Source organism: Macaca fascicularis, chromosome 4 (genome assembly GCF_037993035.2).
Source record: "Macaca fascicularis isolate 582-1 chromosome 4, T2T-MFA8v1.1".
NCBI lineage: Eukaryota > Metazoa > Chordata > Mammalia > Primates > Cercopithecidae > Macaca > Macaca fascicularis.
The window spans coordinates 12978532-12992108 of record NC_088378.1 but is presented as its reverse complement, the minus strand read 5'-3'; the positions used below and the strand labels follow the sequence as shown (position 1 = coordinate 12992108).

The 13577-nt window shown below is 41.8% G+C and overlaps 2 protein-coding genes across 24 annotated transcripts in view; both read right to left on the bottom strand.

Annotated features, from left to right (window-relative positions):
* ARMC2 (armadillo repeat containing 2) overlaps nucleotides 1-13577 on the bottom strand; it is a 151033-nt gene that overhangs the window by 107788 nt on the left and 29668 nt on the right. The window lies entirely within an intron of this gene.
* Nucleotides 11089-12180, bottom strand: LOC135970363 (uncharacterized; the record flags this gene model as incomplete). Its single annotated transcript, XM_065543052.2, is given in 2 exon segments — nucleotides 11089-11997; nucleotides 12000-12180. Coding segments are annotated over 2 exon segments (960 nt in total), but the record flags the coding sequence as incomplete, so codon positions are not given.

The following is a 13577-nucleotide window of genomic DNA, read 5'->3' as shown; positions in this document are numbered from 1 at the left end:
TGCACGTGTATCCCAGAGCTTAAAGTATAATTTTTAAAAAGTAATAATAATGCTAGAAATAAAAAAGAGCACAGGACTGGGATTAACTGCTGTTCTATGTGATCCTTATGGTGTGGAGGGTATGTGTAGGCTCTGAACCCAAGCTGCCTGAGTTTGGGTCCTGGGTCTAACTTTTATCAGCATTGTGACCTTTTACTTGGCTTTGGTTTCCTCATCATTAAAAAAAAAAAAAATTTTAGGCCGGGCGCGGTGGCTCAAGCCTGTAATCCCAGCACTTTGGGAGGCCGAGACGGGCGGATCACGAGGTCAGGAGATCGAGACCATCCTGGCTAACACGGTGAAACACCATCTCTACTAAAAAATACAAAAAACTAGCCGGGCGAGGTGGCGGGCGCCTGTAGTCCCAGCTACTCGGGAGACTGAGGCAGGAGAATGGCGTGAACCCGGGAGGCGGAGCTTGCAGTGAGCTGAGATCCGGCCACTGCACTCCAGCCTGGGCGACAGAGCGAGACTCCGTCTCAAAAAAAAAAAAAAAAAAAAATTTAAAATAGAAATGGGGGCCTTGCTATGTTGACCAGGCTGGTCTAAAACTCCTAGTCTCAAGCAATCCTCCCATCTTGGCCTCCCAAAGTGTTAGGATTGCCGGGTGTGAGCCACTGTGCTGAGCCTGGTTTCCTCATCTTAAATCAAATGCAGTGACTCTGCTTAGTACAGCGACTGATGTTGGAAGAACTTAATAAACTGAGATTAATTTTCTCTTTCCTTATGAGTCAATAATCCCTAATCTAAGCGGTCCAGAGCCAAATCTTATTGAGTTAAAGAATGTGCATGGCATTGTCCTGATGAAGTTTAAAATCTACTCTGAGGAACTAAGGAACCACTGTTTTTTCATGGAAAAGTCCAATAGAGTTGTTAATAACGTGCTAGAATGTGAAGTTAAACAGATTGCAAGAACTAGAGGGTGCTAAGAAGGAAGTGATTAGTGAGTGGGAGAAGTGGACCACAAAATGGGCCTTTAAAGAGTAAAAGTTGGCCAGCATGGTGGCTCACGACTGTAATGCCACCACTTTGGAAGGCCTAGGTGAGATGATCACTTGCGCCTAGGAGTTCAAGGAGCTCAAGACCAGCCTGGGCAATATGGCAATATATCCCTCTAAAAAAAATTTTTATACTATCTAGCATGGTGGCACACAACTATAGCCCCAGCCACTTTGGAAGCTGAGGCAGGAGGATCGCTTGAGCCCAGAAGGTCGAGGCTGCAGTGAGCTGTGATTGTGCCACTGCATTCCAGCTTGGGTGACAGAGTGAGACCCTATCTCAAAAATAATAATAGGCAGGGTGCAGTGGCTCACACCTGTAATCCCAGCACTTTGGGAGGCTGAGGCAGGCGGATCACTTAAGGTCAGGAGTTCAAGACCAGCCTGACCAACAGGGTGAAACCCCATCTCTACTAAAAATACAAAAATTAGCCAGGCCTGGTGGCGGGCGCCTGTAATTCCAGCTACTGAGGAGGCTGAGGCAGGAGAATCGCTTGAACCCAGAGGGGTGGAAGTTGCAATGAGCTGAGATTGCATCACTTCACTCCAGCCTGGATGAAAGAGCAAGATTCTGCCTCAAAAAATAATAATAAAAAAAAATAAAAGTTAAACCAGCAAATGACAACACTACTCTCAGAAGGGGAATAGCACGAGTGAAAATAAAGACTGGCATAAGCAGCCTGATACTGAGGGCAGGGGATAAGTGCCTAGGGCAAGTAAGACAGTCATAGAAGGTTTCTACTGAGAAGTATTGGGAACAGTTGCCCCACACTGTGGGTTGAGTAAATGAATCTGATTTGACAGGCAATAAGGAACTGTCATAGGTTCTTATACAAGGAAGTGATGGGATTTGGGGGTGTGCGATGATGGGAGTATTTAGGAGACTTGGAGAGAATGAACAAGGACTAATCTGAGGGTGACAGTGGAACTGGAGAAGAAGGAACACATTCAAGAGGTTCTACAAATCAAGGGTTGGCAGGATTTCAGGCAGAGGAAAGAACAGAATGTAGCCCTGGAGGAACAGGATAGCGGGGGAAGCCTACCAGGGTTTCCACATAGCCATAGAGCTGAAGTCCCACGGTAAGACTGAATGGGGAAGAGAGGCATCAAGAAAAGAAAATCACTCCGTTAAGGAGAAAAGGAATAATAGATGGACTTACGTACTCAACAGCAATCTGTTTTCCTGTAAACTCTACTCATTGGTCTTGGTTCTACTAATTGGAACTGCATGAAACAAATCTTTGTCCTTTTCCTTCTTGATAATCCTGCACATATTTAAAGACGCTGCATTCCCCACATAAAGTCATCTCCTGTGGTTTAAATCCCATGGTTCAACCACTTATAGCTGTGTGACCTCGGGTAAGTTTTGGTTTCCTCATCTGTATAAGGGGGTGGTAAATAACACTATCCCCCAATGTGAGACTGTTGTGAGGACTAAATGATAGGATGTGCAATTGGTTGGCACAGTTCCAGGCACAGGGTAAATAATCCATGTTTACTATTATGATTGTGGTCATCGCTGATGTCATCAGCAAACTCCTCCAGTCCCTTCAACTGTTCCTCACATGATACCGTTTCAAATCTCTTCTAGGATACTCAGTTACTTGAAGTGAGTGTTTGCTTGTCTGGATCCCATTTAAAGTCTGGAACCCAGCACTCAGCCAAAGGTAGTATTGCTTGAGGACAGAGAGATGTTCTAAGTAACACTTCAGCCTAAAATGACATTAGCAGTTTGGTGGCCACATCACAGTGGTGGGTGTCTCTAATCTTTTCCTGCATGTGCACTAAGGCAGATTTTCCCATCCAGGTTGGGCCTTTGCTCATTCCTCCTAAATTCCACAGTGCTGCATTTGGCAAAGAATTCCTGCCTATCAGATGTTTTTGGATCTTGATTCAGTCATCCAGCAAAATTGTTCTTCCTAGTTGCCTGCTCCATATTATTAAAGACTGTAATTACATTTTTTTTGCAATGATTTTTCATGTACCAAAAATAATTTCAGAAATTAATTCTTAAAGCTCCTCTGTGAAATTCTTCGTAGAGGCAGATCGGCACTGTTTTGTTCGTTAGGATATCTTAATCGACAAATAACAAAAACCTAATTTTAATGGATTTAAACAATAAATGGAACTTATTGACTCACATAACCCAAATGTGGACAGGTAGGGTGGGTTTTAGGCATGGTGCAATCAGACCTTTGGCTGCATCTTTCTACGATTCTCTTAGCCCTGCCTTTCCCTCAGTTCCAGCTGTAACCAGGGTGGAGTTCTGATGAAAGCAAAATGGGTACAGCATTCCCAGGCCTCTCTTCCTCAGCCTACATGTTTAAGAGCAATAGCAAAGTCTTCTCTTGCAATCAGTGAGGAGGGTCCTACATTTCACTCTGAACAGCCAGAACCAATCTGTGGCTATGGCAGTGCTATACATGGAGTGACTTGAGTTACCACTGCCCATCCATGAGTCAATCATGTGGAAAATATCTACTTCTGGACCACATGCACCCCAAAGAAATACAAGTATATTTTTTTAAAATACTATAAAATTAGCCAGGGATGGCGGCTCATGCCTGTAACCACAGCACTTTGGGAGGCTGAGGTGGGCGAATCATTTGAGGTCAGGAGTTCAAGACCAGCCTAGCCAACATGGCGAAACCATATCTCTACTAAAAATACAAAAATTAGCTGGGTGTGGTGGCGTGCACCTGTAATCCCAGCTACTTGGGAGGCTGAGGCAGGAGAATCGCTTGAGCCTGGGAGGTGGAGGCTGCAGTGAGCCAAGATTGCATCACTGCACTCTAGCCTGGGCAACAGAGCGAGACTCTGTTTCAAAAAAAAAAAAAAAAAAAAACTAAAAAATTCAGAGTTTGCTGTAATTCTGACAGTTCTTCTAATTATTATGACTAAAGTTCTTTAGTCAGAGGTTAGCAAGCTTTTTCCCTAAAGAGCTAGATAATATATGCTGTAGGTATAGATAATATATAATACTTGGCTTTGTAGGCCAAGTGGGAAAATCCAGGTACTACGTGGCTACATTCACAACCATTTAAAACGTAATGATTTTAAAAAGTATATAAACCATTCTTAGCTCAAGGGCTGTAAAAAAGAAAAACAAAACAAACAAACAAAAACCAGACGGATGGCCAGATTTCACTCCTGGGCTGTAGTTTGTCTGTTTGTTTGTTTGTTTGTTTTGAGACAGTCTTGCTCTGTCGCCCAGGCTATAGTGCAGTGGTGTGATCTCTGCTCACTGCAACCTCTACCTCCCAGGCTCAAGTGATTCTCTTGCCACAGCCTCCCAAGTAGTTGGGATTACAGGCATGTGCCACCACACCTGGCTAATTTTTGGATTTTTAGTAGAGATGGGGTTTTACCATGTTGGCCAAGTGGGTCTCGAACTCCCAACCACAGGTGATTGGTCCACCTTGGCCTCCCAATGTGCTGGCATTACAGGCGTGAGCCACCAGACCTGGCTGGCTGTAGTTTGTTTATTCCTACTTTAGAGGAATAAACAAATATTAAGAAGTAGATTAAATAGAAGCATTTGGAATGTTTAAAAAGTCAATAAATTTATTTCCACTTTGGAAAAAATGACATGCAAGGAAATTGTAAAGGATGCTTATGGGTAAGAGAAAATTTAGCAACTTTTGAACTAAACTTATCCTTGCCATAAGAAAAAGACACTTCATTTTTCAAACTAGATTCAAGTTGTGTAGGTTCAAGGTAGTAAATGTTTTAGGCTTTGGGGCCACAGAGTTTCTGTCATAAGTACTCAACTCTTGCTGGAAGATGGCCATGGACAATAGGTAAATGATGAGTGTGGTTGTGTTCCAATACAGTTGTATTTATAAAAACAGGTAATGGGCTGGATTTAGCTCATGGGCCTTAGTTTGCTGATCCCGCTTTATAGTCTCTTCAATACTTCGACTGCAATTTGGTAATACCACCGGAGGGGTGGACAACGGAGGGAGGGTCCCCTCAGCATGTTTCAGAGCCTAAAGCACCAGATAGACAGTTTCCAGACAGATTATCACTTTTTCTTTTCTTTTTTTGTGTGTGATGGAGTCTCACTCTGTCACCCAGGCTGGAGTGCAGGGGTGCGATCTCAGCTTACTGCAACCTCTGCCTCCTGGGTTCAAGCAATTCTCCTGCCTCAGCCTCCCAAGTAGCTGGGACTACACCCAGCTAATTTTTTTGCATTTTTGGTAGAAATGGGGTTTCACCATGTTGGACAGGCTGGTCTTGAATTCCTAACCTCAGCCTCCCAAAGTGCTGAGATCACAGGTGTGAGTCACTGCATCCAGTCAGATTATCACTTTTTCTTAATTACTAAACTTAAACACTCTACTTAAACAGCTATACAGAAACACTTGAAATTAAAGGACATGGTTTTAAAGGGATGTCTGTAAGATCAAAATTTTAAGAAAGTCCTCCAAGGTACTTAATAGTGTTGGCTTGGGCACAAGACTAAAATACACACACACACACACACACACACACACACAACCTTGGCACCTTTTTCAATAATCACTAACTGGTTATTACTAAAGTTCTATATATATATACATGATTAGATATATTGCTTTGTCGCTATCCACGTTAGCTTAACTTAGTTAACCTTAAATTTCCTTAGCTTAAGAGTAAAGGCTCATGGTTTCATACTCCCCTTAACATTCAAAGCCCCACAGTTTCAAGGCACTGCATGTGAAAAGCCCTTGTAACTTGTCAGTGCTGCATCTGGGAGGACTTCGTTCAGTACAGGGAGCAGTGGCTGTGACTGGCCTCTTCTGCAGCATGCTACTGTGATAACCAGTGCAATGCAGGGTTCCATCTCTTCTTTCCATTCTGAATGCCCTGGTGCCATGCTCCCCTCACCTTACGCTAGAACTGCTGCAATCGCTTCCCAATGGCTTCCTTTGTCCCAGGCTCTCCTCTCCCCATTCGTCCTTCACATAACTGACAGCGAAAGTCACCTCTCAGTCGTGCACCTTTATTTAAACAATGGACCCACATGCCTGGGAGTGGCATTGAAGGCCATCTGTCATGTGTCCCTAACTTCCCTTCCAGACACGCTGCTCAGCACTATGGCTTGCAGCCTCAGGATGCCTCCTGCCACTGCCACGTCAAATCCCACCTCTGGCTTATGCTCCTCCTTTAGCCAAGAACACAGTGCTCCATCCCTCATGAAAATCAACCTTCAAAATGTACCCCCAAATCCCAACTACTCTAGGAATTTTCCCTTGATCCTCAAGTCAGAATTGGCTGCTCTGACCTCTAAACTCTCAGGATACCTTCTTTCAGTTCCCCTTTCATTCCTCCAGCATTCGAGTTCATCTTTGAACAGTGCTTCGAGACCTCGTGTGTGCATTCAAAGCACTTGGAGATCTTATAAAAATGCAGATTCTAATTTGGTAAGTCTGGGGACCGAGGTTCTGCATTTCTAACAGGCTCCCAGAGGATGCTGATGCTGCTGGTCCAGGGAACACACTTGAGAAGCAAGGCCTGACATGCTGGTAAGCTCCTCAGGGACAGGGTCAACTCCTCTATCTTCCAAACCCTTAGCACAGGGCATTGCTTACCAGGAAATGCTTATTGGACAGAAACAAGAAGGGCCTCTACAAAATCAGGCCAATGTCTTGTCTTTTCCAAATGGAAAGTTTCTCAGCCACATTGCTCTTAATTTCTTAAAAGAATAATGACTTCATTGTTTTTGAAAAAAAATGATATATTTATTATTTTTAAAGGCCAGGCAATATAATAAAGTACAAAGAAGATTTTAAAAAAATTATCCAGGATTGGGGGGAGGGGGGAGGGATTGCATTGGGAGTTATACCTGATGTAAATGACAAGTTGATGGGTGCAGCACAGCAACATGGCACAAGTATACATATGTAACAAACCTGCACGTTATGCACATGTACCCTACAACTTAAAGTATAATAATAATAAATAAATTAAAAAAAAAAATTATCCAGGATCCCACCACCCAGAAATAAACATCATAATATGTGGTCAACATCATTCCAGACATATTTCTGCATATGTTCAAAGGAAAAGATAGAAGAATGAAAGAACAGAAGGGCAGGAGGGAGGGCAGTTAAATGTATACATATAAACAGTATCATACCATACATTATATTGTAGTGAAAAAGCATTAAGTATAAATTTTCCTTGAACTTAACAGAGAAACAGAAATTGAGGTGAAACTGAAGGAACTGTAGAACTTCAGATGAATGGGTCTTCACAAAGAAATAATAGTTTCTAAAAGATCTCTCTAAAGTTAAGAAAAAAGTAATGAAAAACATTAGGATGCTGAAATCATTATTTTTTCAAGTATATATTTCAATTTCAGACTTTAGCTACTGACAAATCTATTCCCCATTATGAATATAAAGAAATCAGTACTCACACTTCCTCCCAAGTACTGGTTTTGGTCATTTATATTACTACCACATAGTCAAGGTTTCTTTTCCATAACCAGAGTTGTTTAGTTTTAATCCAATACGAAAACAAAATCATTACTGTACTCACCATGAATGCTTTTACCATAGCTTCTTCATTTCTAGGTTTTGAATTTTGACTCATCATTTTGTTGTCTACAAGTTTTCTGGAAAGTGCATGAGTAGTATATTCCCTCAGTTCATTCATATTGAAAGTGTCTATCTGTTGCCTCTGTACAATTTGACTGGCAATACAATTCTTCAGTTACCCCTTATTATACTCAGGACTTCATAGACATTACTGCCTTCTGGCCCTGAGTGATTCTTTAAGAAAACCAGGGGCCAGCCTGCCGCCTTCTCCTTTTATGTGACTCGTTTGTTCAGCCAGGATGGCCATAGGAAACTTTCTTCATTTGCCCGCCCAATCAACAATTATTCACTGAGTGTGTACTATGTACTGGGTAGTGTTCTAGTGCTGAGCACTGGTGGAAATGTCTTAGTGTGGATTACTCCATATCAAATTTTCTTAGAATACCATGTGTCCATTTGAGCTTCAGATTTAAGTATTTGTTCTAGAAAGTTTTCTTCTATTATGTCTTAATATTTTTCTTCTTTCTGCTCTGATCTCTTCCATTCTTCATGAGTTGTTGTGAATATTAAATGACTTAATATATGTAAAGCACTTAGAAAAGTGTCTGACAATTCACAGTAAGATAGTGTTAGCAGAGGAAGTGAAGGAAGAGAATTATCTTCTTCAGGAAAACAAGTTTCATTCTTCTGTCTCTATCTCAACAATCATTTTCATAGCTTTATTATTATTCATTTCTTTTTGTATAATTTCTTCTAGCCTGTCCACCATGTCCTATTGTATTTTCAGCTGTTTTATTCTAATTTTTATTCCTAATGTGGCTTTCCTCTTGATACATTTTTCTTTCATTTCTTTTTTGCGTACTGTAAGCTTATTTTTCATCTCCTTATGTGGGCTCATAATCTATAATTTAAATTCTTATAACCCAAAGAACAGTGTTTTCTTTTTTTTTTTTTTTTTTGAGATGGAGTCTCACTCTGTCACCCAGGCTGGAGTGCAGTGGCGTGATCTCGGCTCACTGCAAGCTTTGCCTCCAGGGTTCACACCATTCTCCTGCCTCAACCTCCCAAGTAGCTGGGACTACAGGCGCCCGTCACTATGCCTGGCTAATTTTTTTGTATTTTTGGTAGAGACGGGGTTTCACTGTATTAGCCAGGATGGTCTCGATTTCCTGACCTCATGATCCACCCCCCTCGGCCTCCCAAAGTGTTGGGATTACAGGTGTGAGCCACCGCACCTGGACCTTTTTTTTTTTTTTTAAAGAGAATGATCACGTTCTCTATAATTTCTCTGAGACTGTGGAAAATTGTTTGTTTTTGGAGGGTAATACCTTCTGTGATCTGCTTCTTCATTTGTCTTTTGCTATGTTCCTTATACATCTAAGTTGGAATCCCACGCTGATTCCTGTCTTAATAGTATTTACCTTTAAACAGAGCCATTTATTTATTGACACTGAATAAGATCCATAGAAAGCGCGAACGACGGTATTCTGTAGCTTAAACTGTAGTTCGTTTCTTAAACTTGCAATCACCAAATCCATTACCTTTGCTGACCTGGGAGTGTATGTTCCCTTGGTTCGTGTGGAGCAGGTTGCTGTGATGCACAGAAAAGCCCTTTCACATGCTGGGTTCCTTAAATTCTAATGTATCAAGCCCCTCCCCCCAAACACACACACACACACAAACTAGCTGGCTCACATGTAACCAGGAGTGTCTGTCATCCTCAGCTCCATCCTCCCCCTCACTTCATGATCTGGATCTTGAATGGAGTCCTTACACAGGGCATACTCCCTGCTCCCACAGCCTGCCCACATCGTTAGATCTCGTCTCTTTAATTAAATATTGAGTACACCTTTCTAAATTAAGAGACTCACTTTTAGTAAAATCTGTTTCTTGCTCAAGGTCTGAGAAGGTATGTGTCTACTTTCAAATTACCCCTTGTTATCATCTAGATTTCTTAGGGTCTGGAAGGCTAACTAGATTCTTATGAATGCAATGGTCCAAGTGACAAAACCTAATCTAAAGTATCACAAACTCTCCCGGAAGAAAGGAAGGAAGGAAGGAAGGAAGGAAGGAAGGAAGGAAGGAGGGGAGAAGAGAGAGAGAAGAAAAGAAAGAAGAAAGAAAAAGAAAGAGAAAGAAGAGAGAGCGAGAGAGAGAAAGAGAGAAAGAGAGAGAGAGAGAAAGAAAGAAAGAAAGAAAGAAAGAAAGAAAGAAAGAAAGAAAGAAAGAAAGAAAGAGAGAGAAAGCAAGCAAGCAAGCAAGCAAGAAAGCCAGCCAGCCACGGTGGCTCATGCCTGTAATCGCAGCACTTTGGGAGGCTGAGGTGGGCAGATCACAAGGTCAGGAGATCAAGACCATCCTGGCCAACATGGTGAAACCCCATCTGTACTAAAAATACAAAAATTAGCTTGGCATGGTGGTGCATGCCTGTAATCCCATCTACTCGGCAGGCTGAGGCAGGAGAATCGCTTGAACCAGGGAGGCGGAGGTTGCAGTGAGCCAAGATCGTGCCACTGCACGCCATCCTGGCAACAGAGCTAGACTTCGTAAAAAAAAAAAAAAAAAAAAAAAAAAAAAAAAAAAGGAAGGAAGGAGAGAGAAGAAAAGAAAAAGAAAAGAAGGAAGGAGAGAGAAAAAGGAACATATTGGCTCACAAAATAGTATTCTACAATGTTGATGTGGTGACTTCAGGCACAGCTGGATCTAGAGGTTTATATATCATCCTTGAACTTGATCATTATATTCATTCTTTGTTTTTTTTTGTTTATATACCACTTCCCTCTCAGAACCTCTCTCCATAAGGCTGTGGAAAGGCCACTGTCAGCTCCAAGACCACATCATCTTTATAGTTTGTGAACCTGGAGAAAGAGCACTTTCCTCAAAGGCCTTGGTGAAAGTCCCATTGAGGAATGCAACCAGCCTGGCTTGGATCATGTGCCCATCTCTGAATCAACTGCTGTAGCTGGGGTTGGAACTCTCATTAGCCAGCCCTGGGCCACATAACCATCCCTGGGAGGGACACAGGGAAGATAGGGCTAGCCTTTCTCCAAATATGGATTGAGCAGGATTTATTACACAATGCAAGAAGGCCTGTTTGTCAGGCAGACCAACAAACATCAAGCTCATACTGCAGTGTAAAGTTTGCTTCATGTTGTGTAGTTCAGGGTCGTAGCCATTTTTTTGTTTCATTGATGAAATTTACTTCTCTGTTTTTCATTCTTTGCTGCTTTCATTGAATTACTAGAGAATGCCTTTGTGCCTTTAACCAGAAGCCCTCTTTTCTTATTTTTTATTCCAACAATACTAAGAGCACTTGATAGTTTATTAGTAAGGCTTTCAAGCCTTAGTCATCATTCCACAACCTACAGTGAGGGCTAGAAGGAGATGGCCGTAAAAGAGCAGAGTTATTTCCATTTTATACATTAGAAAACTGAGCCCCTGAAAGTGTTAACAGACTTGCCACATACAGCTAAATCAAGTGGCTGAAAGAGAATCAAACCTAAGTCCAGAGATTCTGGCTCCTCAGGAAGAGTCCCTGACTCTCCACAACAGTTGGCTGCTCTTGGGCTTTCCTCCTAAAGATCACATTTCCAAAACATGACAGTTTGAACATTTACACAGAAAGCCTTAAAAGATTTTTAAAGCAGGTAAAGAGATTCATCTGCTTTGAAAGAGATTCCATGGATGGATGGATGGATGGATGGATGGATGGATGGATGGATGGATGGATGGATAGATGGGTAGATGGGTAGGTGGATAGGTGAATGAATAGATGGGTGGATGGATAGGGTGATGGGTGAATGGGTGCATGGATAGGTGAATGGGTGGATGAATGGGTAGATGGGTATATGGATGTATGAATGGATGGATGGATGAATGGATGGGTGGATAGGTGGATGGATGGGTGGATAGGTGGATGGATGGGTGAATGGGTGGATGGATGTGGAGATATATGGATGGGTGAATGGGTAGATAGATGGATGGGTGGATAGGTGGATGGATGGGTGAATGGGTTGGATAGATGGGTAAATATATAGATGAGTGGATGGATGGATGGATGGATGGATGGATGGATGGATGGATGGATGGATAGATGGATGAATGATGGATGGGTGGGTAGGTAGACAGATGGATGGGTGGATGGGTGGGCAGATGAGTGGATGAGTAGATGAGTGAATGGGTGGATAGATAGGTGGATGGGTGGATGAATGGGTGTGTGGGTGAATATGTCAGTGGGTGGATGGGTGGATGGGTGGATGAATGGATGGAGCATACACACATTTTGTTAATGGCGGCTGCATTACTTTTAATCCATATAGTAATACAAAGCAAGTGATGGTGAAGTATTGCTGAGGAGCAAGTCTGCCAGACCTTAAATGAATCCCTAAATGGGCATATGGAGACTATTATAACTGGCACGAGGTTTGAGGATGGCATTCCATACGTGCTTGAGAGTGTGTTCTCTTTTGTAAAGTTAAATAGTCCTCTAAAATATTGTTTACAATGATACTTTGCTTAGCAAATCCTTTTTCCACCATAACCAGCATAAAGTTGAACTCCAGTCCATCCCATATCTGAATTATCCATATTTTAAATAAGAGTATACAATTACTGCAGTTTCATGGAAATAAAATGCTCCTTCCTCTCCCAGCCAGACAAACACACACCACCCAGGTGGCCACTCTCACACTGGACAAGCCTGCAAGGTCCCCACACTAGGAGTGTGTCCTCACCCACTCTGTCCCCTTTCCACGGTCTACTTACACACTCCTCAACCCTCCCTGCTCCTGCCAGCCCAGCTCACTGACAAGAGTCTTCATTTTCACTTTATGGTCTAAAGATGAAAAAATGTTAATTGAGGGTAGGGCTCTAGCATCAAAACTGGGAATAGTCCATTGCATAGCAAAGATTGTTTCTTGGAATTAGTCACTTAAATTAGTTTACAAGAAACAATTATCAAGTGTCCCAGACTGATTCACTAATGTCATTTATGAAAGAATTGCTAAGAGTTTCCATTTTCTGGTTTGTTTTAATCCTACTATATAAACTTTTTTCTTTTTTGGCACCACTCCAACAAAATTCCACCCAATGATTAAAGGAGGTAAAGATTCATAAAGCAAAAATGTTACTGAAAATTAACCTTGCCAGGGTACATTGCAAACCCAACTTAGACACAATCCTTATATGATACAAAAGCTGTCCTAACAAAACACAAAGAAAACAATTAGCGCTGTTGCCAACGCCTCATAATTTTGGACAGTGAGGAAGAAGTGCTAACTGATTTGTCTTTTGCTGTTTGTGGGATAAAACATGTAACTGAAAATGCCCCTGAAGTTCCAGAATGAGGAAGACATAATGAACTCTGGCTTTCCAGATTATTCTGCCACATCTGAAGGTTTGCAAATAAACAAATTAAATAGCTCTTGTCTGGTTTTTCTAGTCAACTTTCATTACTGTAAGGATGGATGCAGCAAGATAAATGTTTCCTTTTTACTTAAATACTGAAAGAAACACAAGTTTTTCTGCTGCCTTTTATGTTTAAGCTCTGAGGTCCACAGCCTATTCTTATTCACCAACTGGAAACGATTTGTCTGCAATGGCCAGTTTGATGTTTTCTACTCAACTCCCAAAGTCCCAATTTGAAGTCGTTCTCTTCCACTTAAGGAGACATTTCATTTTTCCTTTAATTTAAAAAAATGTTCTGAATGCAAAACGACATTACAAGGACTACTAGGTTGCTTAATATAAATTCCGTGTGTGTGACACTCCTCAGGCTGTGTCAGCAGACAAGGTCGGTTCAGCTAAACAAGCTGCCAAGCAGCCACTTGGGGGAAAAGTTTTGAGCATGCTACATGTGTCCAAGCCAAAATCAGACTCGAAATCTAACGTGAGGGTAAGAAATACTTGATCTTAAAATGGCTCATGGAATTTAATCTTGTTAAGCAAATCTGAACTGGGCAGTTATCCATGATGACCCAATGGAAAGTCCTAGAAAAAAATATCTTAAACTGAGTGA